The 25,610-nt window shown below is 34.7% G+C and overlaps 3 protein-coding genes across 4 annotated transcripts; 1 reads left to right on the top strand and 2 right to left on the bottom strand.

Moving 5' to 3' along the window:
- Positions 852-4,189, top strand: LOC109724322 (F-box protein At4g18380-like). 2 transcript variants are annotated; one of them, XR_002219886.1, is made up of 3 exons: positions 852-1,204; positions 1,765-3,053; positions 3,905-4,189. XR_002219886.1 is itself a non-coding variant. In XM_020253108.1 (2 exons), the coding sequence occupies exon 2, from the start codon at positions 1,880-1,882 to the stop codon at positions 2,954-2,956; it is 1,077 nt and encodes a 358-aa protein (XP_020108697.1). In that variant the 5' UTR covers positions 852-1,204; positions 1,765-1,879; the 3' UTR covers positions 2,957-3,231. The 2 variants fall into 2 exon arrangements, 1 of the variants encoding a protein (XP_020108697.1); XM_020253108.1 differs by lacking the exon at positions 3,905-4,189 and having other exon boundaries at positions 1,765-3,231.
- Positions 8,928-14,289, bottom strand: LOC109723664 (endoplasmic reticulum-Golgi intermediate compartment protein 3-like). Its single transcript, XM_020252094.1, has 13 exons — positions 13,970-14,289; positions 12,924-12,997; positions 12,406-12,489; positions 12,209-12,289; positions 11,971-12,051; positions 11,702-11,794; positions 11,273-11,452; positions 11,085-11,152; positions 10,925-10,976; positions 10,605-10,658; positions 10,446-10,535; positions 9,531-9,597; positions 8,928-9,238 (listed from the first exon to the last, which is right to left on the bottom strand). The coding sequence occupies exons 1-13, from the start codon at positions 14,106-14,108 to the stop codon at positions 9,147-9,149; spliced, it is 1,155 nt and encodes a 384-aa protein (XP_020107683.1). The 5' UTR covers positions 14,109-14,289; the 3' UTR covers positions 8,928-9,146.
- On the bottom strand, positions 14,941-22,137 carry LOC109723663. Its single transcript, XM_020252093.1, has 6 exons — positions 21,913-22,137; positions 19,028-20,383; positions 18,683-18,754; positions 18,122-18,336; positions 16,707-16,930; positions 14,941-16,020 (listed from the first exon to the last, which is right to left on the bottom strand). The coding sequence occupies exons 2-6, from the start codon at positions 20,163-20,165 to the stop codon at positions 15,342-15,344; spliced, it is 2,328 nt and encodes a 775-aa protein (XP_020107682.1). The 5' UTR covers positions 20,166-20,383; positions 21,913-22,137; the 3' UTR covers positions 14,941-15,341.

Genomic DNA, 25,610 nt, shown 5'->3' on the forward strand with positions numbered 1-25,610 from the left:
GTTTTCGATGATACGACGTTGCAAATTGAACGATCGGTTTCCGTTAAAATATGCTTAAAACATTGAAACTCCTAGAAATCAAATTTCACGCAGCTTTCGAATATTGTTCTTCTTATCTATCAAGTGAACAGATAAATGAATTGCTGAAAACTGAATATCCTTTAAAAAATATGATAGGATCTTATAAATCAAGATCAAGAGTATAGATTCTTGTTTAAAATATTTAAAAATTTTCTAACGAAAATGCACACTTGATTTTAGATACTTTAAGCCGTAAACGAGAAAACGGCTCTTATCGCCATCTAAATTACAAATGGTTTCGAAACTCTTTGATCATTAGGCAAATTGATGTCAAAAGATTAAATTGAGATTGTCTAACACTTCAAGTGGATATATCACTTCAGACGAGCTTATTGTCAATTTGAAAGCTCTATCATTCGACAAATAAATAATAGTAAACGCTCGTTTACTAATGCAATAGTATTTTAGCAAAACTCTGTAATATATATATATATAATATATATATACTATATAATATATAATATATATATCATAATATATATATATTGAGTTGAAAAAAAAAACTCGGGTCACGTTCGAGAGGTCTCATCTCATGTCCATACTTTAATTATTATTTTATTTTGTTTTTTTTTTATATTTCATGACCTGTACTAACACGTCGCCACTTGTCGCGCTCCGCCTCCCTTAGCCGCTGACAAACGCCGTTAACTCCCCCCACCCTGATCCCTTCGTCCTCTTCCCGGCTCCGTCTCGGGCCCCCACTAACGGCGCCGTTAACTTTAACGGCGACGGACGAAATAAACCTCTCACATCCACTACCGCCTCGCTCATCACCATCATCATCATCATCATCGTCGGAAGAAGACGAAGAAGAAGAAGAAGAAGAAGAGAAACCATCTCTCTCTCTCTCTCTCTCTCTCTCTCTCTCTATTATTTATAGAGATTATAGAGAGAGCGAAGAGCTCGATCTCTAAAAACCCTAATCCCCTTTTTCGTGAGCTTCGACCGGTAAAATCCCAGCTAGGGTTCGCTCGCTCATCGGAGCTTCGGAGTGGGTGAAGTAGGGATCGGTCGGAGTGGGAGGTGGAGAGGAGGTGTGGGAATGGTCCATTTGTGGTGGATTTTAAGGGTTTGAGGAGGTTTATTGTGCTCCGTAGCGGAGAAAAAGCTGCTTCTTTTGGTGGTAATTTGTTCGATCCTTTCGCTTTGCCATTATTGTTTTGTGATTTTTTTTTTTTGTTTTTGGGTAAGAGCTGGTTATTTTTGTGAAATTTCTTTAGTTTCAGCATATTTTGTCTTGTGAAGTTGATGCATTTAATGAGCAGTGAGGAGTAACTTGGAAGCTAAGCTTTTTCCAAGTAGATTATTGTTTTTGTAGTTTCTATATTAGATCCCGAATAAAAGAAGAAGAAGAAGAAGGAAAAAAAAAAAAAAAAAACTTTTGCCATAGTTTTGATTCATAAATTTTTCCCAGAATCTTTTGATTCAACTAGAGAGGGGGGAAAAAACCCCTCTTTTTTAGCTTCATTTTTTCTACTAATGATCAACAGTTCTCTTCTTTCTTTATTTGTTGTTGGGAAGTTAGAATAAGTAGCTTCTTTTCTTAGTTTATCTTATAGGCTATTAATTGTTGGATTATTCTGTTGTTTAATTGCAAAAAATAAAAAAAAGGTGTTGTTTTGGTGTAAAATTGATTTGGTGAAGGACTTTGTTCTAATCAATCACCATGTCCTTTTCTTTCAGATCTCCTATTTGAGGATTGAAATCAAAGGTTTCCGCAATTCGATCTTAAACTTGTTATCAAAAAGAATTACCTTTTTGAGGATAGGAGGGAAAGAGAGAGAGAGAGAGAAAAAAAATGCAATCCAAATCCCGAATCTATGCTGACCCATTCCTCTCCCACGAAGACCATTTCGATCGGATACCGGACTCCCTCGTTCTCCTCATCTTCAACAAGCTCGCCGACGTTCGATCGCTCGGCCGCTGCTTGTCCGTCTCGAAGCGCTTCAATTCCCTCGTCCCCCTCGTGCACGACATCTACGTCAAGATCGATCGCGTCATCACGACCGATGGCGGCGATCCTGATGAGACCTTCAACCTTTCGTCCCCCAAACCCCGGAACCTGATCTCCCACCTCCTAAAGCTCATGCTCTTCACCATTCTCAAGCCCTTCAACAACCTCCAAAACCCAAATGGCGGAAGCAAACCCCTTCTCCCGCAGCTCTCGCACCACTCTCCTGCCCAAGTCCTCAAGAACTTCGCCGACGTCCAAAATTTGAAAATTGAGCTCCCCGGCGGCGATGTCGGGGTGGAGGACGGGGTCCTGTTGAAATGGAAGGCGGAGTTCGGGAGCACACTGCAAAGTTGTGTGATTTTGGGAGGTACGCGTGTGGATCGGAAATCGTTTTGCTCCGATCAGGATAGTCCAGTGGAAGACAATAACAACGGGAGCATGCCGGAGTCGTTCTACACGAACGGCGGGCTAAAGCTGCGAGTGGTTTGGACGATTAGCTCACTAATCGCCGCTTCCACCAGGCATTATCTTCTCCGACAGATAATTAAGGAGCACCCAACACTGAAAACCCTGGTTTTGACCGATGCTGACGGACAGGGGACATTGTGCATGGGGGAAGAACAGCTAAAGGACTTCAGAGAGAAGCCGTTGGCGGCTTCTGCTTCATCAAATAGAACTCAGGTTCCGGCTTCTAACATGAAACTGCGGTACGCCCCGCATTTGGAGCTCCCGGGAGGAATCGGAATTCAGGGAGCAACATTGGTGGCAATCAAGCCGGCCGGTGAGGGAAGTAGTGGTAGCAGTAGTAGCCGGAGAGAATTAGAGGCGCTCGTTGGTGGAGCGTTCGATGGGCCATTTAGGGCAGCGGTGAAAGCGCTCTTGAAGAGGAGAACTTACCTATTAGAGATGAATGGGTTCTAGATCAATATCGCATCGAGGCCCGGGTTTCGCTCTTCGGCGTAGCTTACTTCGGTTTTGTTGTGCTTGTCGAACCGGGAATCTACTGCTATATGCTGAGGTCTGTTCTTCTTCGCTGTCAGCTTTTTCCCTTGTAGTGTCTGTACAGTAATAATGACTAGTTTTATTTAACGATCTTACGAATACAATGTAGTAGTTATCTTTATATTCATCTTGACGCTCGTTTGAGTTAATCCTTAGTCACTATGATTGTGTTGCGCCTTGCTATCTTGTTTCAATCTATGCTTTTACTAGTACAAAGTATTGACACATTCGTGCACATCTTCTAAATGCAAATTGGAAACTCAGTTTCTTGATGATATTCCTGCAGGTATGTGTCTCGTTTTTAGCTCGTTTAGGTTTTTACACCACCTCATCGGTAGCGGCTAGTATAGTCGACTATTTTCTTTTGGATTAGTGTAGCTGTTTCTATAAATTAGAGCTTCACTTGATCCACTGACAATGACAACATTACGAAAAAAAGAAAAAAACGGCACGTTGATCGATTCTAGCTGTTTGAATTTGAGCATAAATATATTAATTTTCGCGACGACTAGGTCTTAAACTACAATTTGTGCTTGTCCTTTTCTTAAACAGTATCTGTTGCAGGTGCAACGGCTCTTATGATTTTTATTGGATCACTAACTCTTGATGTTAATGGGAACAGCTAGAATCATACTTAACCATATCTAATATATATATATATATATAATCACAATCTGTGCATTAATGTCATTTGATTTCTCCTCCTTTAACAACTGTTTCTGTATTATTTATTATACTTAATTAAGATTCGTGTACTAATGAATGCTTCGTATGGTGACATTTTTTTTTTTTAGTAATTAATGTAGTAGTGCCAAGCTACAGCTACAGCTGTAGCAGTGCACATTAATGTGGCATCGTACTTGATAGGTTTTGGTCTATTATGGCGTGGAGGAGTTGCTACCAACATCCATTTAAATTTCAAATTTAAATTTGATGGGTCCCACATTTGAGGTAATCATGTTTTCTCCAACCCCCTTTGTTTAATAACCAACTAGCTTTATCACTTAATCCAGGCCTTTCCTTTTCTCATGATGTTTGCATTGGCCAAAATGGTGGGGCCTCCTTAGGTGGCATCACAAATCATATGGATAATATCTTAAAGAATCTCTAGAATAATGAGTGTAATAATAAAATAATAATAATATATGTATATTTCATGGCATATGTATTACTAAAAATGGTTGGCGAAATGCGTGAAAAATTTCGCCTTAACTTGGTCTTCTTTTTTTTTTTGTTTTATGGTAATTTTGACAGAATAATGCGAACCAAACACATCCTAGAGAAGTATGATGATAGGATCACATTAGCTTCCCATAATTTCTAAATATATATATATATATAAAAATATATATATTTTTCCATGAATCATTTTATAGAATTCGAGCACTTTAGGGAGCTAAAAAAAGGGTTCTTGTCCCAAGAAGATGATTATTGAGGAGCTACATAAAATTGTGTACTGTATCCTTCTCTACTTATATAATGTTTTTCTTTGGGTAAACTTCAAATACCATCCCTGTCGTTAAGCACTTTCTCACTTTAGTATCCTGTGGTTTAAAGTATATTAAGTTAGTGTTTTGTGATTTTATTTTTATCTTTTTGTCAGTTTCTCTATTAATATTTTGTTAAATTATATACAAAAAATTTTAGATGTCCCATCTATGTTTATTGAATATTCACTTTAGTATTCTTTAGTTTTAACTTTGTTACTGATTTAACAAAAAAAATTAGTGGAATCAATAATAAAAAGATAAAAATAAAATCACAAAATATTAAATTGATATACTTTAAATCACAGGATACTAAAGTGAGAAAATGTAAAACCACAGGAGCGATATTTGAAGTTTTTTTTTTTTCCTTTTAGTTCTTATATAATATGCTCAATTTAATATACAGTTGAGGTTAGAGCTGTTTCTAAATTAAATTTTAGAAAAAGGGTACATCTCATTGTAGAAAGGCTCTATGATAAGAGACACATGAGGCATATCACAGAGATGGTATGGTCCCACAAGTTGTTCCCAGCCCTGGAGCCAATAATGCTTCTTGACATTAAATTTTGTTTTGGGGGATATTTCGAAGCAGGCAATGTGCTGTCATGTCAATTTATTATTAGTTTCATTTGTGGATCATCATCAACAGCTTGAGTGTTCTTTTACTCTTATACGGCTATCTATATATCAAGCACTTGTTTGGCTTGGCTTTTTGTGAAGAGTTTCATGGTTGTTGCTGTTAAATGTTAAAATATTTAAATACTTTTTTTTTTTTTTTCCTTTTTCGAGATATAGGTAGCGTGTTACCATTTAGAAATAAACTTAGTTAAAAATATGAATCAACTAGGATTCGAACTTGGGTCTCGGATACCAACCACCAAGCCTTTTGTCACTTGTTTTAGGAACAGTCGGTCTTTTCTGTTTTTTTTTTAAAAAAGAGAGAAAGGTAGTATGTTACCTGTTTCGTTTATTTTTTTTAGAAACAAACTTAGTTGAAAATGTGAATCAATTAGAGTTCGAACTTGGAACCTCGGGTACCAACAACTAAATCTTTTGTCACTTGTGTTAGGGACGGTTGGTTTAAATACCGCTTTCTACGGCTTCGTTTGGTTCGGGTATAAATAAAAACTGCTTATTTCAGGAATATGTGAAAATTCAGTTATAAGCAAGAATTAGAGTAAGATGAAAATTGGGTTGTTTTTGAAACTAAGAAAAATAGTGTTTGAATGGTTAGATTGAAATTGCGAGAATAAAAATAATTATAATTTTAAATTAAAAATATTTTATCTAATTAGTTAACATCAAAATATTAATGAAAAATAATTTAATAATAATAAATTTATTAGCTATGATTATTGTATAAGATAATNNNTCAAAAATATATATATATATATATATATATATATATATATATATATATATATATATATATATATATATATATATATATATATTATAAAATATAACTTAACTTTTTAATTATTAGTAAACTATTTACTTAGTTAGATGATTAGTTACGAAATTAATTTAATTAGCCAAAATATTAATTAGTTGACTGACATAAATATTAGTTATTAGATAAACACATTAAATAATTAATTTTTAATAAGATAATTAATCATAATTATTAAATTAATTGATTATTTAACTATTTAGGTAATAGATAATGATTTAAATATATTAATTAGATTAATTAATAAGTTAATACAATGATCAAAATTAAACTTTGATTAAGCTTGTTGCTACATGGGACAAGCTTGTTCCAAGGAGGAGGGTGGAGCTGTGGAACAGCTGTTCCACCCTTATTCCTTCTTATTCCTCCTTGTTTCTAATAAAGGGGAACCACAATTCCAATGCTCTAGTAAAAATACCCTTTTTTAGGTATGAGGAGGGGAATCAGCTTTTATTCCTCTCTATATATTCCAACCAAACACAATCTAACAGTTTAAATCTTTAGAATACAGCAATTATTTCGTATAGTATCATATAGTATCAGGGCAAAAGTTCTGAATTTAAATCACATCAGGCTTTCAACATTATTAATTTTCTCCTATTTAATTCAAGTCCACATCATGAATGTTGCAAAAAATCTCAAGCCAAAACATGAGGAGTTTTAAATATAAAAAATATATAAACACCGTTCCGGTACAATAATTGTTTCATATATTTCACAGTTGTTGTCGTGAATTGGAATAAAAATTTAAGTTCTAAAAGCAAAAGTTTCAAAGAAGCTTTTCTGAAGCGTTTGCTTTTGCTGCACCGGAACGGCGTTGGAGAGAATTTAATGAAGAATAATAATAATATAAGCTGACGACCTGATGTTGCTTTGATCTTTTATTTGAGCAACACGAGCTCGTGCGACAGCTCCAACAGGGCCAAACATTGCGTTCATGTGTATGCTACATAGAGTTACAATTATGATCCTCACATGTACAATTGATTTGATCATGCTGGAGACATAATGAGCCGTAGCTGCATCAGAGTCCTATGGTTGACTCTCTAACACAGCTGTCGTAAAGCATGTGAAAAATAGGTGGGTACTGTTACTATGTTATATAATAATAATAATAGTAATAATAATAATGGTGTTACAGGGACTGTTCCTGGAGCGAGTGGCAAAAGACTTGACGATTAGTATTCGAGACCTAAGTTCAAATCCTAATTGATTCACATTTCTAGCTAAATAAATTTATTTCTAAATAAAATAAACAAAGCAGATAACGTGCTATTTATTTCTAAAAAAATAAAATAATAATAAGGGTGTTATTATATGGAAACAAGTGTAAGAATTACTCACTTTTAGGGTCAGTTTGACTTTACTTCATTTCTGCTTCTGCTTTTAGCTACTAGCAATTCATAATAGCTATAAAAATAAGATTCTGAATCTCAAACTTTCAATCTGATATTTCTACTATTACTAAAAAAGCTGTCCTAGTACCCTAAAATTGTGTATTTACTAATAGCACAATATAAACAGTACTTTTAGCTGTACATCCTGTAAGAAGAGCAGAAAAATTGCTAGACTGAAATAAAAGAGGTGTGTTATCCCCTCTGCAACACTCCCATCATTTTGGATTCATTACAATCCAATCAACTCTTCTGGCATAGAATTTTTTTTTTTTTCCCTTTTAGTATATATATATATATATATATATTTTTTTTTCACGAAAAAATTCTCTAAAAATGCTTTTAACTTAGTTTTAATGTAAGATAAACTGTTATTAAAAGGAGTAACACAAAAGAGCTTTCTTTAATGTAAAAACAAGTCGAACTTACCTAAACAATGTACTACGTCGAATAAGCATTTCAATTTTTTAAAATTTAAATTTGCTATCCAATCTTTCAATTTAAGCAAATTATCGTAGCGATAATTGCAAAAAACATACTAACTACATCCGTTAAAATACACGACGCATTCAAAATTTAAAATCAAAGCACCGTTAACCGACTCAAATCAAACAAATTAAAAACTTTGGAAGTACACTTAAAAATTTGAAAAATTGAATAGCTGATTCAAGATGATTCATAGTTCATATAAATTCTATACATTTTTACCCACCAAAAGAGGGAAAAGAAAAAGAATATAACAGGAGATGTTATGATGGATAGCTTCCTATTAATGGGATGGAAACACACAAGCAAACAAGAGGGGGCTACAACATGGATGGGTCCACAATATGGTTGGTGCGAGGGCAAAATCTTTGAGCACCATACATTGCGCTTCCATTCCTTTTGTCCAATTCTTTATGGATGGGAATAACTTTCCCAGTATTAAAGGCTTTCGCAGGGGATATGTTGATACTCAATTAATTATGCCCATCACTCTAAGCAAAGCATTAATTGCTCTTTGTTTGTAATGAATGTGACCGCAAATTGGATTATTCTATTTTGGTCCTTGTCAGTTTACTTAATAGCTAAATGTCTCGTGAAAAATAAAAAATAAAAAATCAGTTATAGACAACAGCAGTTACAGTACTAAATGACGTGTGGCCCTTCTCATTTTCTAATATTGTTCCAGGTCTTCAAGAACATTATTCAGACGAGCAATTGCTACATCGGCATAAATGATATGAAAGTCTTAACTACATGGATAAAATCAATAGGCAACGTGTTTACAAACACGCCGATAATCTATAATAATAGTATTTAATACGATGTACGTCGTTGTAGAAAATTTCTACACAACTTAAAAGTTATGCAGCAATATTTGATTGGCCGTTTAAGTTGGCGTTTGGCGATTGATTCATCTGATTCTCGCCATGGAACCTACGCCAAACTTGTGTGCAATTTACCATTTGAGAAATAGAAGATAGTGTCACGGATTCATAGTTCGTACGCACATGAAGGTAGATCATTTAAAGAGTTTGTTCCCGTGCATTTAGTATGTATCCAGAAAATCTACCTACTAATAAATGAAAATATGGATGCATAGTTAATGAAAAATTTGTGTAGAAATATTCGAAAGCCCCACAAAAGATATGAAACAATTTATGCTTATCGAGCTAATAAGTCGATATTAACTACCACTGCTGTACTGCATCTATTTAATGTAACATATGCATCTGTGATATTCAGATACCGCAAAAGTGGTAAGTGGGGAAGTATCTCACCTTAATATCGAATTACCCATACTTCCCCAGCTCCATCTTCTTCTTGATTGCCCGGTGGCCGTGATAGACAAAAGAGTCGATGATTCCGGCGACAGTGATAATTCCTGGAAACATGAAATCACAACTTGTCAACTTTAAAGTTCTCTCATTCAATACTTTTCTGCAGTGAAAGGAAAGCCTAGATTCTTAGACAACTCTTTACTCTAAATCAGCTGTAGATGCCAAAGCAATAAAAAAGGCGCTGGAAAGAAAGTGGGGGAACTTTTTGATTAAATAATGATAGAGTAGATGGATAGGAGGTATGCGACGGTGTTCTCTTTTTGGCTAATAAACAGTTGGTCTATTATTTTGGATGTAAAGCTGTAATAGTGATAGTAAGGGTTTTAGCAACACAACCTCCTACTATAGCGCAAATATTTGTCAAGAAGTGAAGCAGCGACGAGTTTTCCTCTGTAAAAATCACCTGCAACATAAGCAAGAAATGGCACATGTAAGAGAGACTCATCATAGGAGGCCAAAGAGAAAAAAAAAAGGAAAAAAGAAAAAAAAAGAAGAGATTCATGAGAAGTGAACAAATATAAGAGCTTCTACGGCAGCTCAAAGGACAAGGACTCCAAACAAATCTCCCTAAAAGAAACAGGAAACTTGAGGTAATGTCAAATCGCCCTAAAAAGAAACAGGAAACTTGAGCTAATGTCTTATATTACGATCCATGTAATGAGAATATAGCGTAAGCTCTTCATACAGTATGCACTTCTCAGAGAAGTTTTAGATTTCTATATGGCTACTTATTCAACTGATTACACCACATCAGTTCATGCAAATTGATCTATGGGTTTTCCATCTTTAATTCCATAGTATGCTTTTCTTAATCTCACAAATATGTTGCATCTCTTGATAGCTCTGTAGCTAGGCAAGATTTCTCCTGATTCATACTAGGGTAAAATGAGCATACATTTAGGTAAGGTGACCATAATTATGACTCTGATTGTCGGCATGTAAATTACCCATATAACCACATTACAAGAACTATATATGTATAATCTACATGACAAAAGCTAAAACACTTATTATGTAATCATATTTTATATAATAGAGTTAATACTATGTTACTATAACGATTTTACTTATTTTTGTAAGAATACCGGTAAATTTGCTTCCAAAATTTATTATTCCAGTATACAGTGTTTAACCGGCGAACTACACAGAATTAAATAAGTGAACGAAATCAGTCTCTGAATATTTAAAAAAAACCACATAAAACAACAGGTTCAGAAAAAATTGACAAGAAATTTCATATTATTTTCACACCTTGATGGGTGAAAATTCATAAAAGAAGAACACTCCATTAGGAGGTCTTGGATAGCCCACTGCGTCTCTAAAGTGCTCTGTCACTGAAAACTGCAAGAGGAGCAACTAATTAATACTGACTACTTGCTGCCATTGAAATAAGATTGAAGTGTACATTACCTGATTTGAATGAATTTTGTGTCCTCGAATATCAGTATAGATGGTAGGAACAACCTGAACAGAGGGAAATTATTACTTTGTTGATGATTCAGTAATTAAAAAGCCATGCAGAAATTGTACTGCAAAAGATTTGTGACAGGGTTCTAAGAATAGTAGCTTTTCTACAGACATTGAAGCTATTATTTCATGGCAATAAAAAAGAAAAACTGCACATAAGGATCTAGAAGCAATCTTGGTCCAATCACCATTAATGCAGAAGTTAAATAGATTCCATTTTATGAATTAGAGAGAAGCAGCAAAATAGTAAAATTTGCACTCACTTTAATAAAGTACTGGTACATCCCCGACGATGTTTGATGAGCCCAACTCGCGCTGAATTATTTATGAATATCAAATTGTATTAGAAAACCTATATACCAGAAATATCAATTGCGATACAATTACCATCAACTAGAAATATAATATAACCGTCCAACTCACCCATCAAGCGGATTTATGGCACCCGGGAACTCTCTTCCAAAGGAAAGTTTATTTATTCTGTGACTTAACTGATCTTGTCAAAGAGAAGATGATTAGGCTTTAATCATGGTAGAAAATGACAAAATTAGGGTATAGCTGATCGAGATGATTTAGCAAGGCAGTACTAATCAAGAAGTCACTATACTTACATTATAGTGTTCTGTTTGAAAATTCAACAGATCTTGCAGAAAATTGAATGATTGATGAAAACTTTTTCCAGGGGCAAAGTGAAAATTTCCAGCAACTTTATTGACTTCTAAGAACCCATGGATGTTGCAACCTTCACCTTGTTCATCTTTTATCTTCTGGATGAAGCCCTCCCTCTTGCACTAAATTAAGTAACATTGATGTTTGAAAAACAATAACAACATTAGAGCCCAAGAAAAATTACCTCCTGCTACTAAATAACAATATAGTGAGAAGAAAAGATGAGTCAAATAAAACTTCACTCAAAATAACATGTTTGACGGTCAATATACAAAGCTATTAAGCCCAAAACAGCTATTACATCCAAATAGATCATCTAATTAATAAAGAATCAAATGGAGATGAGGTAATTTGTTCCTAACTCATCAGACCTGGTCGATAAGATCCGGATTACTCAGCCCCCAACCTTTCTTCTGATATGCTTCACGTACTTCATCACAAGAGTTGCAGCAATCATCATCTGACTGCACAATGAAAGAAAAAAGTAAAGAAACTTTCAGTATGCCAAGAGATGGCAAGAAATCCTGAAATGTTGCCAACTCAAACAGAGAAGAACATATGGTGTCAAGAATGACATCTTTGGAGCTGCCAAAAAACTGAAAAGCTAATCACGAAAAGCAGTGTGATTGATGGAACATACCACTTCTGCACCATAACATGAACCGCAGTAACTCTCATTGTGCTCAAGCCTTCCACCATGTCTCTGTAGTGGCCTTTCAATCTAAGAAGATAATCAAGCAAAGCTTTTGAGTTTTGTGAAACAAGTAGATGGATAACCACCTTTCAATGTTAAGTGCATACTAATTTATGTTATTTTTTTATTTGTTAAATAAAAAACAAAGATAGCAACAATAAGGCAAGTTAGGCTGGAAAAACACCTTAGGTGCACCAACACCATCCTGTCTTGATTCAATTACATTCCCAAGATGATCAATTCTTTTCTTTATTATGTCATGTTTCTGCAGGAAAGAAAACATAAATTTAGCTTGTTTAAGAACTCTAATTCTTGAACAAGAAAAGCTGAAATCAGAAGTAGAATAAACTAAATTACAAAAAATAGTGTTTCTACACATACTATGTCATAATGTTGCTCTCCGCTAACATCCATGGTATCTACAGCAACAAGTGAACAAGCTAAGGCTGGGAACGTGACATCAAACTGCAAAGCAACTGGTTAGCATTAATATTTTGCGATAATGAAATCGAATATTTAACAACAACACTTCTTCTCATCCAGAATTAAAAAGGATATGCTGACAAAGAATATTCTGCCTCCAACCTTGTATTAATAAAACACATGAGAGAGTATGGCAGTTTTATTTAAGATTGACAGGGTCCACAAAAGTGAGGAAAGATGGTAGAATGAGTAGCTATAGTAGAGCAGAAAATTTGTCTGAAGAATAAAGATGTCCAAACAAAAAAGTGCAGAAATATGAGAGATACACTACCCAAATTTGAAATTATCTATCGCATGCAGCTTGGAACATACAAGATAAATAATTAAGAGCAAACTAGTAGCAAATTAATATACAAAGAAACTGACATTAAGTAAAAGAAAGTTAGAACAAATGAGATCTGAGTGTTAGTACTGACATTGATACGTAGCCTTTCTCCTCTTGAAGTATCTACTATTAGTTTAGTCTCTGTAGCAGAATACAAATATAATCCTGCAGAAATATGAGTAAATAAGCAATTACTGCACCACACATGAACGAAAAATCTCTTTTTTATCCAAATCCGTAGAAGAACCATGTTATTGAAAAGGAACCAATCTGACAACTAAACCAATCAGCCGGTATGAAGATAGGTCAAACACTCAAACCATCAAACTTACTACAAATGCTAACACACTATTCTGAAGTATGCAAGCAAAACAGGGAGCTTCAATACCTAGCCATCGCTTTCTATCTTTTGAGGTAAACACCCCCAGGACTACGTACTATTAACATGACTAGAATCCATTTTTGATGGTGAGTGTCAGGTAAGTACTCTCAGGGACCAAAGTGAAAACCAAATCCTAATTGACTTATCAGAAAATCATGCTGTCCGCTATGATGGCAAGTTTTCAAATCTGCTATACACTAAACTTGCTTCATTAAGTAGAGTTTGATCATTTTTCCTCCATTCGAATAGAAACTCCATTCGAATAGAAAGCCCGATGAAAACATCTGAGTACGGCAGCTTACATTAGTGCACTGATCCATTAATCCGATAAAAAACACATGAACCGAGATATCTACTTGCACGTTATAATCAGAATACATTTAATGATACAAAAAAAGAGGTAAGGCAGAGTGAGACCATCAACAGTGATCACCAAAGAAATAGCAAAATAAGCATGTAGCATGACATGCATTAAACTCCCCCACATCACCTAACCCTAATCCCACCACATTTGCAACTATTAGCAACAAGGAAGAGACCAAAAACCAAAAAAATCACCCTCCACACCGTTCTGTCCAGCTACAATAGCGAATAATCAAATCAAAACTCAAAATTGCAACGCATTAATAGCAAATCACAAATGCATAACCTAGAATCTCTCCCTATTCACCATTCTAATCAATTATGTCACACCATAACCACATCCCCTGATCTAAGAGCATCCCAAACACAGGGCAAAAAGATTAAGAACTCACTGATCTCGGACAAGAAAAGGAAGACGATGGCGACGGAGGATAGGATGGTGATGAGGCCCCCGGACAGGGTTCGGCTGTAGAAATCCTCGTTCACCTTGGGGTACGCGTCCAGGTTCCGGAGCTTGCTCACGATCTCCATCGCCGCGGGACGAAGGACTCCGAGAAACCCCCGGATTCGAACCCCACAATGGAGAAATCTAGGGTTTATTACGCATTCTCCTCCGCTTCCGCCTCTCCCCGCGATGGGATCTCACGGAGAGCTCGGACGAGAGGAATGGAGGAGGAACCAAAAAGAAGAAACTCGTTGCAGGAAAAGGAGGGGTTTAAAAAAAAAAGAAAAGTAAATGGGTGCTTTTGTAAGTACTAATTATACGAGGGGTAGTTTGTAATTCTAAGTACTATTGGGCCTAATATTCGGCCCGATAGGAGCTAGGATGGGATTATTTTTAAGATTTATAAAAAAAAAAAGCAGCTAATAACACGTTTAAGATGTGCTCCTCCAAAATAGGCTTATCTTATTTTCAATGCGATTAATGAGTGTCTCAATATTCTCTTCTTTTAGAGCCAATAAAAACAAAAGATATATTGTTGTGAAAGACGAGAATATCTTAATGGTAAACGAAATAAACAGTATGCGAACTATAATTATTCTTTTCTAAAATCTAAAAACAGCCAACAAAAAGAGACCTTAAGCCTACTTTGAAAAGCACTTATTTTTATGCTTTGAAATAAGCATACTGAAGCATGTTTGAAAAGTAGAACCCATACCGACCGTCCCTAGAGCAAGTGGCAAAGAATTTGATGATTGGTATCCAAGATCCCAAGTTCGAATCCTAGTTGATTCATATTTTCAGTTAAATTTATTTCTAAATGAAATAAACGACGCGGATAGCGTGCTACCTCTCTCTCTAGAAAAGTAGAATCCATGAATGCATATTGAAGAAGCCATTCTAGTACAACATAAACAAGGGTTAAAGAAAAAAAATAATGGACATATGACTGACAACTTTACTATATCAAAGTTCTGCACAAAATAAATTTGTCTACAACCCTAACAAATTACAGGGAATACCATCTTATTACCAGCCCAACTGATTAATTCAGCCTACAAATCAGCTTACAAAAGCACATCTACACTTACCTGCATCTGCGTAACTCGACTACGATATTTCTCAAAAGCTAGTTATCACCTTCCTAGCATGTTTATTCTAAATTTTACAAAACCGACCACATCGCAGCCCCTTTATTACAACAAATAGATTTACAGCCCGAGTACCCTCCCGCGCTTACACCGCTGAGTTTGGTTGATCCCAAATTATTCCGACGACTTAATTCTTCTTCGGAGATTTTAAGGATACTGAATAAACTGCGATTATGGTCTATACCCACCATTCTCGTAAGCCGTCCGAGCGCTGTCGATAGACTTCTGGAGAGCTTCATATTGCTCCAACGAACACTCAGAAAAAGTCTTGAGACGATCTAGGAAGTCCGTCAGACTTGTTCGCAAATTGTCGTAGTTGTGGTTCCAATTAATTGGGGGTTCATTTCTATGCATATCTGCTCCCGAGTTATCAATTTGTCCTCCTTTACGATAAAACGACATCGAGACATTTGAACTTCCTCGGCCCTTCTCTTGGTGAGGCAAGAAATGGGCAACCACTGTTGCTAGCTCTTTCAGAGCATCCGTGACTTCCTTGGCAGGCAAGTTGTCCAACAGACTTAACCAATCTCTGCAGGTGACAAAAATGGGTGGAGCTATGGACTTTCGCGGAGAGAATAGAACGTTCTTTCTCTTTGACTTGGGTTGAGTCAGTGGGAAAACACACTTTAGAAGCCAGCAATTTATACTTGTGAGGTATGATTTCTGTGACGAGATCCACTTTATGAAGTTTGAGCACAAAGTGTTCAGCTCAAATTCTAAAACAGTCACGGCCTGGTGAAGGGATTCCGACCGAAGTGAGACTTTGGTGCTTCCGTTGTTGTAAGCTACTGAGATGATGTTGTACTGATGCTTGTGGCAATCGAGCATCACCGCCCACATTCGGGTTAAACTGCATATACACAAGGTATGAGAATTCACGTCACTAGTTGTCGTATCAACAAATTGGCAGCAGACTAATCTCTTGTATAAATAAATAAACATGAAATGCAATACATTTGAAGATCTTTATAGTGATATCATATATTCTCATGATTTCTACCGAAGCGATGGATTCAACTTACTTTACCCACATGGCTGCCACAGTGACAAATAAAAACTTCGGCCTTGTTTGGATGTCAGAATATGCTATCAATGAAAACTTACTCAATATGATGATTTTCTTGTGTATATAGAAGGTAAAAGTTTAATTTTTGTTTGTTGATAAGTCTTATCATTCATGACTTGGTAGGATAGCATATTCACCTAGAAGGTAATTTGTCTTATTCCCAAAAAAATGATTTGAATACCAAATATTGCTATTCTATTCTAGACATTGATTACACTTCTAGCTTTCAATCACAATAGAAATTCTCATGCCGAATAGGATATGACTGAATAACTTACTCCGACAACCAAACAAGATCTTCATGTCCTATTTCACATACTGCAGAACATAGTCACCACTCAATGCAAGAGTGCCTTACTGGCACAATAGCTTACAGCCATGTGGAAAATGTCATGATTACGTCAAGCTTCAACTCAAAAAGCACAGAGCAGCATAAAAGATTACTTTAAAAAAAGAAAATGAAACCACACCTTCCAATCAACTCTTCCAGTTGTGGTTGGAGCTCATTATCCCTTAGTTCTTCTATTATTTTAGATATTGAATTGATTCTGTGAATCGCCACACGAATTCTGGAGTGCAGGTCCTTAACAGCCGCACGGGTTTTGTCAATCCTTGTCAGGCTCTCTGCTCTTGACTCTTGATCTCTTAGCAGCCGACACTTTGTATCATATTCTTTACGAATGGCCACACTTGCCTGAAGACAAATGAAGTGTACCAGCAAAATGTTACGTAATTTCAAGAAACATATTTACTTTGAAAATAAAGCACGTAGTTCTTTTCTGGTAAATTCACTCTAAAGCGAGAGAAGTCAGGCAAAATAAAAGATTTTTGTAAACCGTCCCAATGCAAAAGTGAAAGCCCAATCAGAACACTTGAAATATATACAAGGGCCTCAGTTGGATTGAGAAATTCCATAAGCAAATACACTGAAAACAACATTAAGTGTGACAGGCACCAACACTCTGGCATCTAGACAGGAGTGTAATGTATAACTAAGTAAATTCTCCGCAAACACTGTAGGCACAGTACTTTATGAATTTTCTAATAGGATTTTCAGTAAAAAACAAATGGAAAACCGGGAATTGGTACCGACGACTCCCCGGCTCCATACACATTTATGTATGTATGCATATATAAACTATCGGGTATATAGATCTGGCTATCTACCTATATCTAGCTACCTAGCTATCAACCTGTAACATCAATATTTTTGAACAAAAGACAGTCTATTGATACATTTACATTTCTTCTTTCTTGCAGCATTCATCTCATTGGATTTAAGCATATTTCACCAGACAAGATGAAGTACATTTACAGTAGCAATTAGAAGGAATGGAAATGCCAAATGGCATATTGCAGCCAAAACGATATAGTAGAACTAGAGATAAACCAAACTAATATAGTGAACTACATATATGTGGAACCAAAGAAATTTCAAACACTTTTGAGACTGCTTCATTTCAAAGATTTGCATGCCAATATCCTTTAACACTATTTCTGCTAGTAAAATAAAATGACTGGACTATAAGATATAGCACAAACAAATGTTAAATTCTTACAACATATTTTATTGTAAAGACTCTTAGCATAACATTCCTCTTTAAAACTGCCCACGGAGGCAAATACACGGCCCAATAACAATAAAGAGGACATAGGCACTATGGGCCTGCCCACGAGCATTTACTGTTAGGCTATTTTATTTGCTTGGAATACCACAACACTGTAAATATTGAGTGTAATGGTAAAAAAATGACTGAACTTTCATTTAATAAAGAATCAATAAAAGATGATTTTATCCTGAGTTAAAAAAAAAAAGGATAAAATCAAATGGCGACAGAAATCAAATGGCGACAGAAGCAGTACAAAACTGATAGACATGTTTTACCTTAACTTCATCATAAAGCTTTCTCTCCCATGCGTACAACCTATCTAATGTTGAGGCGTGACTGCCGGAGTTCATGCATATGGTGCTGTAGAGATTGCCAGTGAGATCCTCCATACCATCTTTCGATGTCACCCCTATAGGGTTTCTGGATGACGAAGAGTGTGAGGACATAGATCTATGCCAAGTTAGGTATTTTATCTCAGTTGGGGCAGAAGCTGCATTAGAGAATAAGAAATCAGTGGTCAATACATAGGGGGCAACAGTTTAGAACCTAAATAATGAAAGAAAAAGGTGGGCAAGTTTAGAATATGCAAAAGCTCTTCAAAAGTTATCTTTCAGGTCAATTCAAAGAGGGCGCAGACAAGCGACCAAACCACAACCAAATGGGTGCAAATGTTACAACAAAATCCTCTGAAACAAATGTTTCATGATAACCTCTATAGAAAAGACCTAATGGGGAACTAAAATAGTAAACAGATATATAGATAGATAATAAGAGAGAGAGAGAGAGAGAGAGAGAGAGAGAGAGAGAGAGAGAGAAGACTAGTAGTGTTAACCCACCTTGAGGATGAGGAGCTTCCTCTGTGCAGCAAACAAAGCATGAGGTAAGAAAAGATGTCTTTGATCTGTGTGCTGCACCAAAGAATTCATGTTAAAAGCTCTTTCCCTTTCTGCCAAAATTTCAAGTGAAACTAAAATAGATATTTTAGCCAAATAATTATATTCATTAAAATTTGCAACTCAAGATTACTCAAAAAGTTGTCAAGAATTTTGTGTCAAAGAGATACGAGCTAATTATATCTTACATAAGTTTCACTATTGTAAAGAAAAATCTCTTTTAGAAAGACTGAAAAATTCTACTAGAAGTACAGCTACATAAAATGTGATATAAGATAAAAGACCAACCAATTTCTTCAGGGACTAGAGGGCGGAACTGAATTTTGTCTGCCTCCAGCATCCTGGGAACCTCTCTTCCCGAATCAGAAGCCTTAACAAATAAACCTTCAATCTCTTTCATGCACAAGAAGAAGTCCATCCCCTGTTTCATTGCTGGACCAGCTTCTCTCGACTTGCCATTTAATGGAAGGGAAATAGGAGGCGGTACCACTTTTGATGGAGTCATCACAGGAGCTTTATCAGCTTCATACATACCGTTGCCAGCCACACTCTTTTCCTCAATTTGCTGCTCATTTTCTGCAGAAACATTTTCTATAGAAGGAATATCATGTGACCCATTTGTCATATGTTGATCCATATTCACATTTCGGTTTTTGAACATCCGAACTAGCGGTTCAGTTGATGGATGGTCAAAATCATCCTCAGAGTCAGAGAAGTCATCCTTTTCATTTAATGGAGATTTCTCTACTTCCTCTTCTAGCTCAGGAATCCCCTCTTCTTCTCTAAGACGTCTGATATCATCAACATTTTCTAAATTATGAGTAAACTCCCTGTCCAAATTATGAGTAAACTCCCTGTCCTCTTGAAAGGAGAACTGGTTGTCCACAGGGTGAAAAAGGCTAAAATAATCCCATGGGAGAGTACCAGGCGGTGGAGGATCTTCCGGTAAAGAATTTTCATCTAATTCCGGTTCGCGGCGCTTTGGTGTGGTGGACGAGGTGTTAATAGTTGCTGTTAATGGAACCGTCGGTTTTTCTTCTATAGTTGTTGAAAAACTCCTACTGGCTTTCATATGATTCACATGAAACCGCTCAGAAGAAAGGGGTGAGGGAGTGGGAGAAAAAGAATCACTTGTGTCCAAATGCTGAGAAATAGATGGAGATAAATTCGAGAATTGGGATTTTTCGATCAGGGCGAGAGGATCAGGTGTAGCCGATGTTGATGTGTACAAGGACGATTCCGTGGGGGCTTCGGGCTCCACAAATTTCCTAAGTGCAGTTCCTGTGTTTCTCAGCGATTGTATATAAGCAAAATGGGCAGCTGCAAGCAAGCACCTTCGGTCAAGAGCTTCTCTAACGAAGCGCTTTCTTTCCTGGCATAGTAAAAGGGGCTTGTCATCTTCAAGTTTAGAACTTGTAGCCCCCATTTCTAATACCGGGACGCACAACTACACATAAACTCTCCACAAGATAGCAAAGAAACTCTCAAGTTTCCACCAATGTTCATCCAGAATCAACCATAATCTTCAGGCTGATGTATGAATTAACAATTTCCAGCTGTACTCACCCAATAGATTTGCACGATCAATACTCAAACTATCTGGTAAATTGTGAAATTTCTTGCGCTTGATATAATAAGAATTCCCTGATCAAAAACAATAATGAGATAAGGTCCATCCACCACATAAATGCATCAAAACATTTTAGAAAACAAAAGGAAGATGATGGAAAAGGCCGTGATGGAGATAAGGAGTGACCAAGTTGGAGCACGCCTTGCCCTGACGCAGATGACAAGACACTCGAGGGGCATAAAGGTGAGATGTTCGAAGTAATCAAGGATTTGGAAAGCAACATGGCAAGCAATAAAAACCACAGTAACACTACACTGCAAGCCCTAAATTCTACTCTAATAGATTACGAGATGTCATACATCTGAAAGCAATTCCAAGATGCTACATTCCATGATGGCATTCAGACATTCTTACCGAATCCAATAGATTCGAGTGGTCATGATGTGAGACCGCAATCCTACAATTATACCGACACAAATTTTGCAAAGGCCGAAACTAATATGTTACTATTCATTGGAAAGTTGGACAATTGTATTCGCAACAAATGAAATCAGAAGAAAGAGACTAATTTAATAAAAAATATCAGTTCCTCAAGAAAACGATAAGATTTCTAACATAAGGTTTCAAGGCTTCCATAAAATAATTTTCCAACACTGGAAAGAAAAAAGAGTTAAAAACAGGAACAAAGCTCAAAGTGTCAGAAAAGAGCAGGGGAGATACAAAGGAGTCGAGTATATAACATTTCGACTCAATTCATTGTTCTAGATATGATAACCCAAACTCTGAAAGAGATAATACTTTGAAAACACTGTTGCAAAGCTTAATTTAGATAAAAGGACCAGCATGATAAAGTTGATAGATGAGCAAAAAATGGAGAAAAAAATACTAATAACTTGAAAAATTCAAAATCGGTCCTCTACAATTACGAGTAATTCCTATCATGTCGAAACAAAATTTTTGGTCTCAGAAAGAAACCAACCATAGAGAAATAAGTTCAACCATTCAGATATGTTAACAAGTTTTTATATACTACATCTCGAATCCCAATATAGTTAAACTTTCCAACAATAATTCTTAGTCCACAAACACAGAACACAAATTAAGATGTACAAATTCTTTTTTTTTAAAAAAAAAACCGTAATCCCCACATCTCATAGTTCTACCAGAGAAAGAACACAACACAATAGATATCATGTACTAAATCAAACCAATAAGATTTAAAATTAATTATCTCAAAAAAAAAAAGATTTAAAATTAATCCAAAATGAAAATACACAGTAATAAAGAAAAAGACTTCATAGCATAACATCAAAAGGAGCAATTTTGATACATCAGAAATACTTCACTGCTACTAAATCCAATAAACATGCGATTTCAACTCAATTCTAACTAATACAGATCAAATAAAAGCCCCAAAAAACATAAAATTCTCCATAATTCGCGACAATTCGAGAAAATATCCCAATTCAGAAGAATTTAAGCATCAAATTCCAATCACATCCAATAAAAAAATCGAAGAAACACAACACAGATAATCCAAACGAGGGCGAATTCGGTACGGAACGCAGCAGCGATAATCGAATCGGATGTATACGACTAGTACCTGACGCCAATTCGAAGCGCTCTAGAGACGAGATCTCGTCGAAGACACCATGAACGCCTTGGAAAGAGAGAGAAGGGGAATTTGGAGGGGCCGGTGACGCGTTCGATCGATTACATGCAAAAGGAGGATCTTCGCGATGAGGGGTCGCGAAAGGAAAGGGAGGAGAGAGAGAGAGAGAGAAAGAGAGGAGAGAGAGAGAGAGAGAAAGAGAGGAGAGAGAGAAAGAGAGAGAGAGAGAGAGAGAGAGAGCGCATTGTGCGTGTGTGTGTTAGGGTGTGTATGGGGCCCACACACACACTCTCTCTCTCTTTCTCTTTCTCTCTCTAGGAATGGACTAGAGAAGTAAAAAGTGTGGTCGTAGGAAAAATGATAATACTTATGATAATAATAATAATAATAATAATAGTTTAAAGATATTGATCTTGTTTTATATAGTGTAAAAAATTTTCTATCAAAATTTTACGTGATTTGAATATTTCGACACCGTTAAACTTACAAATGGTTCACTACGGTCATTAAAATTATTAATTTTTAGCCCCTTCGATCACTAGGCAAATGATATCGAAAAATTATAAAATTTATTTTTTAGGTATTTCAAATACTCTAGATCAAGTTTAACGGAGCCGATCGACGATTCGAAAGTCGCAATATTGAAAATGAACTGAAAGCACGGAAGACTCCGTCCTTCCAGAAGCATAGTAGCCTCACACATTTTTGAGACAAGGTTACAAAAAATATATATTTTTAGGTTCTAATTAAGGTTACAATTTCTTAGAATTTTCATAAAAATAATGTGGGGGACAAAAAGATGCTTCCACATCAAACAACCACGAGAATAGGCATCCGTAGTTTACGACAAATCACTTTAATTAATCACGAAGGAACAAAGTCAAAAGCAAAAAAAAAAAAAAAAAAAAAAGAAAAAAAAAAAGAGATACATGCCTAATTTAAAATGATAATCTTTTAATATATTCCTATAAAGTTTAACTTTTATATGTTATTCCTGTAAAAGTACTGACGTTTTTAAATATGTCTCTACCGATAAGATCCGTTAGAAAAAATTAGTTGCTCATAAATAAAATACTTAACCCTAGTTAATGAGGTGAATTAATTTTTTTATCCTTCTTTAATTAACAGTTGGAATTTTTCGAGGGACGTATTATGGTGGCAAAAAGATCATTTCTCTTGTAAAATAAACAATGTTAACGGTAACAGACTAGAGGAATATATTTGAAAATATTAGGACTTTTGTAGCGACAATATATAAAAGTTAAACTTTGTAGGAATATATTTACAGTTCACTATGTTTATAAAGACCTGTATAAAATTAACCCTAAAAAAAAGTATATTGGAATTAGAATTATTAAGCACAATTAACTGAACACATTTCCAACACAAAGTCATTAAATTAGCATAATAGTGTTAAGACTAATTCTGAACCATTTTGTATCAGATCAATTTTTTAGATAATACAGTATCAGAAACAATTGTCAGTGTATATAGTATGATTCACCTGATATCTATCATACACTTGAACAGTAATGTTAAGACTAGTTCCGAACCATTTTCTAAAAATTGTTTTGGAATACAATTTTTCTAACCTTTTTTCTTAAACGATTAGTTTTTGATTTAAAAAATCGAAGTTTGATGACATAGATCATTAGAAGCTAATGTGGCTTGAGTATTAATTATTAGCGTTACCATTGTATGGACTTTGTTGTCGATTTCTTGTTCCCTTTCATTTTCCTATCTACTTTTATTTATTTTATTTACCATTTGTTTTTTTTTTTTTGCTTATAATAAATAAAGTTATTGTTTGTTGTTATAACTTTTGTAAAATATATTCCAAAAGTTTTTAACATCATCAAAGGATCTTAATCTCCATGGTTACAATAATGCACTTTGCATGAACTATAAAGGTTAAAATAAAATCAATTAGGTAGTTGGTTTGTCCCTTTCGATTTAGCGAGTTTTTGTTTTAAGCACTTTACAAGAAATTAGTTTTTCTTTTTTAATTGAAGTTATTAGTCTTAAGCTAAATATGAAACCCCATCCATCGAAGAGTGCGACACGAAAACTTTAGATATTTTTATTCGCCAAATACTTGAGTATTATTTTATTAATAGAATGAGTTTTTTGGCGGAAAAATTTAAGCTAACTATTTTTTACTATAGATTGAAAACCTAGAGTGGGGCTAGTTTATAGTTCAACTAAAATAGATAAATTAAACAAATGAAAAAGAGATTTTTTTCTTTGAATTTTTTTTTTTTTGTTTTTGGGGAAAATATAGAAACTTTCTTGTAAATATCTATTTTTTTATTTTTTCTTCTTAACTTTAAAAAATCTATAAGTTGTCCCTTTAAAATTTCAAAAATATTTTTAAGGAGTACAACCTTAATGGAGAGTGCAAAAGCCACCAAATTATCTTTACTTCTTTTATAAGAAAAATATTTTTTTAATATATTTCTATCATTTTAAAAGATATTTTCGATATAAATTATAATAAATGGACAGAATAGTAATAAAACTCTGATAAAAAGGAGGGGCGCTAAATATAATAACTTAAAATATTGAGGAGGTAAAATATAAATTTTTAAAAATTATAAAAAAAAAAGTTTAAAAAAAATTACATATTTATAAGAAAATTTTCTATAATTTAACCAATAAAAAAGCAGAAATAGGGGCATTTTGGGAGTAACTATTTCATGGCTCAAACTTCATGTTATGTTGAGCTTCTTCTTTTTTTTTTCTTTTTTTTTTTTGTAGGATTTGGACTCAAACTCTATTATGTGACAAAAGCATATATATAAGGAGAGAATTTATTATCTTTTCAAAAAAAAAAAAAAAAGAAGGAGGAATTTATATATGCTTTATCTTACCTTTCACAACTATTAGCCAACCTCATCAACTGAGTGGTCAATGAAAGCTTTTACAAGGTCTGTTAAAAAACAAAAAAAAAAAAAAAAAAAAAAAAGAGAAAGGAAAAGCACTTCCATTTCATTCCTTCTAATCCTAGTAAAAGTATATTCGAGGATATTTAATTTACTGATAAATATTATATTAAGTTTTTTTTTTTTCCCAGTATTCTTCTTTTCGAAAAGACTCAAAATTAATGTTAAATCTGCAATAAAAGTTTTTTGTTTTCTGTATGTTATGTGCTATAGTCAAAATGTACTGTAGCTACAGCGTAGTAGAAATTAACAGTTATATTTAAACGTATATGATTAGACCTTTCATTGCAAAAAAAAAAAAAAAATTTTAACTTTTTTGCGTGCAAAATGCGTTATCAATGTGATTTATAAATTACTAGTAGCAATCAAAGAAATTAATGAACAAATATATATTTTTTACTGTATCCAATTAATTACTGAAAAAAAGAATATATCATTACCTCATTGAAAAGCTTATGAGGGGGACAAGAAGAAAGGAATAGGAAACACACAACTCATCATTATAAATTACAAATGCAAATTTGGATGCTTTCTCTTTAATATCTGTCACAAGAGTAACATTGTGAATTTGGACTTATGTTATAGCCCCCCTTAAAGGTGGGGTTCTTAGTTTTCTAAAAAAATCTCAAAAAATAATTTTCTCATCAGTTTCTAAATCTTTTTTTTTTAAAAAAAAAAAATTGTATTAAAAAATAATATTTTTATTTTCTAATTAATTTTTTATGCTTTTTTGAGAAAACAAACACC

Source organism: Ananas comosus, linkage group 18, assembly GCF_001540865.1.
Source record: "Ananas comosus cultivar F153 linkage group 18, ASM154086v1, whole genome shotgun sequence".
In the NCBI taxonomy this organism is placed as follows: Eukaryota; Viridiplantae; Streptophyta; class Magnoliopsida; order Poales; family Bromeliaceae; genus Ananas; species Ananas comosus.

What these genes read in the sequence shown, in the direction of transcription:
- LOC109723664 (XM_020252094.1), bottom strand. Translation starts at nt 14,108, where the DNA reads ATGGAGATCGTGAGCAAGCTCCGGAACCTGGACGCGTACCCCAAGGTG. An exon ending in TGTACCAGTACTTTATTAAA is followed by an intron (nt 10,659 to 10,924) that starts GTGAGTGCAAAT and finishes CCCTCTGTTCAG; the next exon opens with GTTGTTCCTACCATCTATAC. An exon ending in ATGAATTTTCACCCATCAAG is followed by an intron (nt 9,598 to 10,445) that starts GTGTGAAAATAA and finishes CTTATGTTGCAG; the next exon opens with GTGATTTTTACAGAGGAAAA.
- LOC109724322 (XM_020253108.1), top strand. Translation starts at nt 1,880, where the DNA reads ATGCAATCCAAATCCCGAATCTATGCTGACCCATTCCTCTCCCACGAA.
- LOC109723663 (XM_020252093.1), bottom strand. Translation starts at nt 20,165, where the DNA reads ATGGGGGCTACAAGTTCTAAACTTGAAGATGACAAGCCCCTTTTACTA. An exon ending in AGCTTTATGATGAAGTTAAG is followed by an intron (nt 16,931 to 18,121) that starts GTAAAACATGTC and finishes ATTTGTCTTCAG; the next exon opens with GCAAGTGTGGCCATTCGTAA. An exon ending in CTGGAAGAGTTGATTGGAAG is followed by an intron (nt 16,021 to 16,706) that starts GTGTGGTTTCAT and finishes GTGTATATGCAG; the next exon opens with TTTAACCCGAATGTGGGCGG.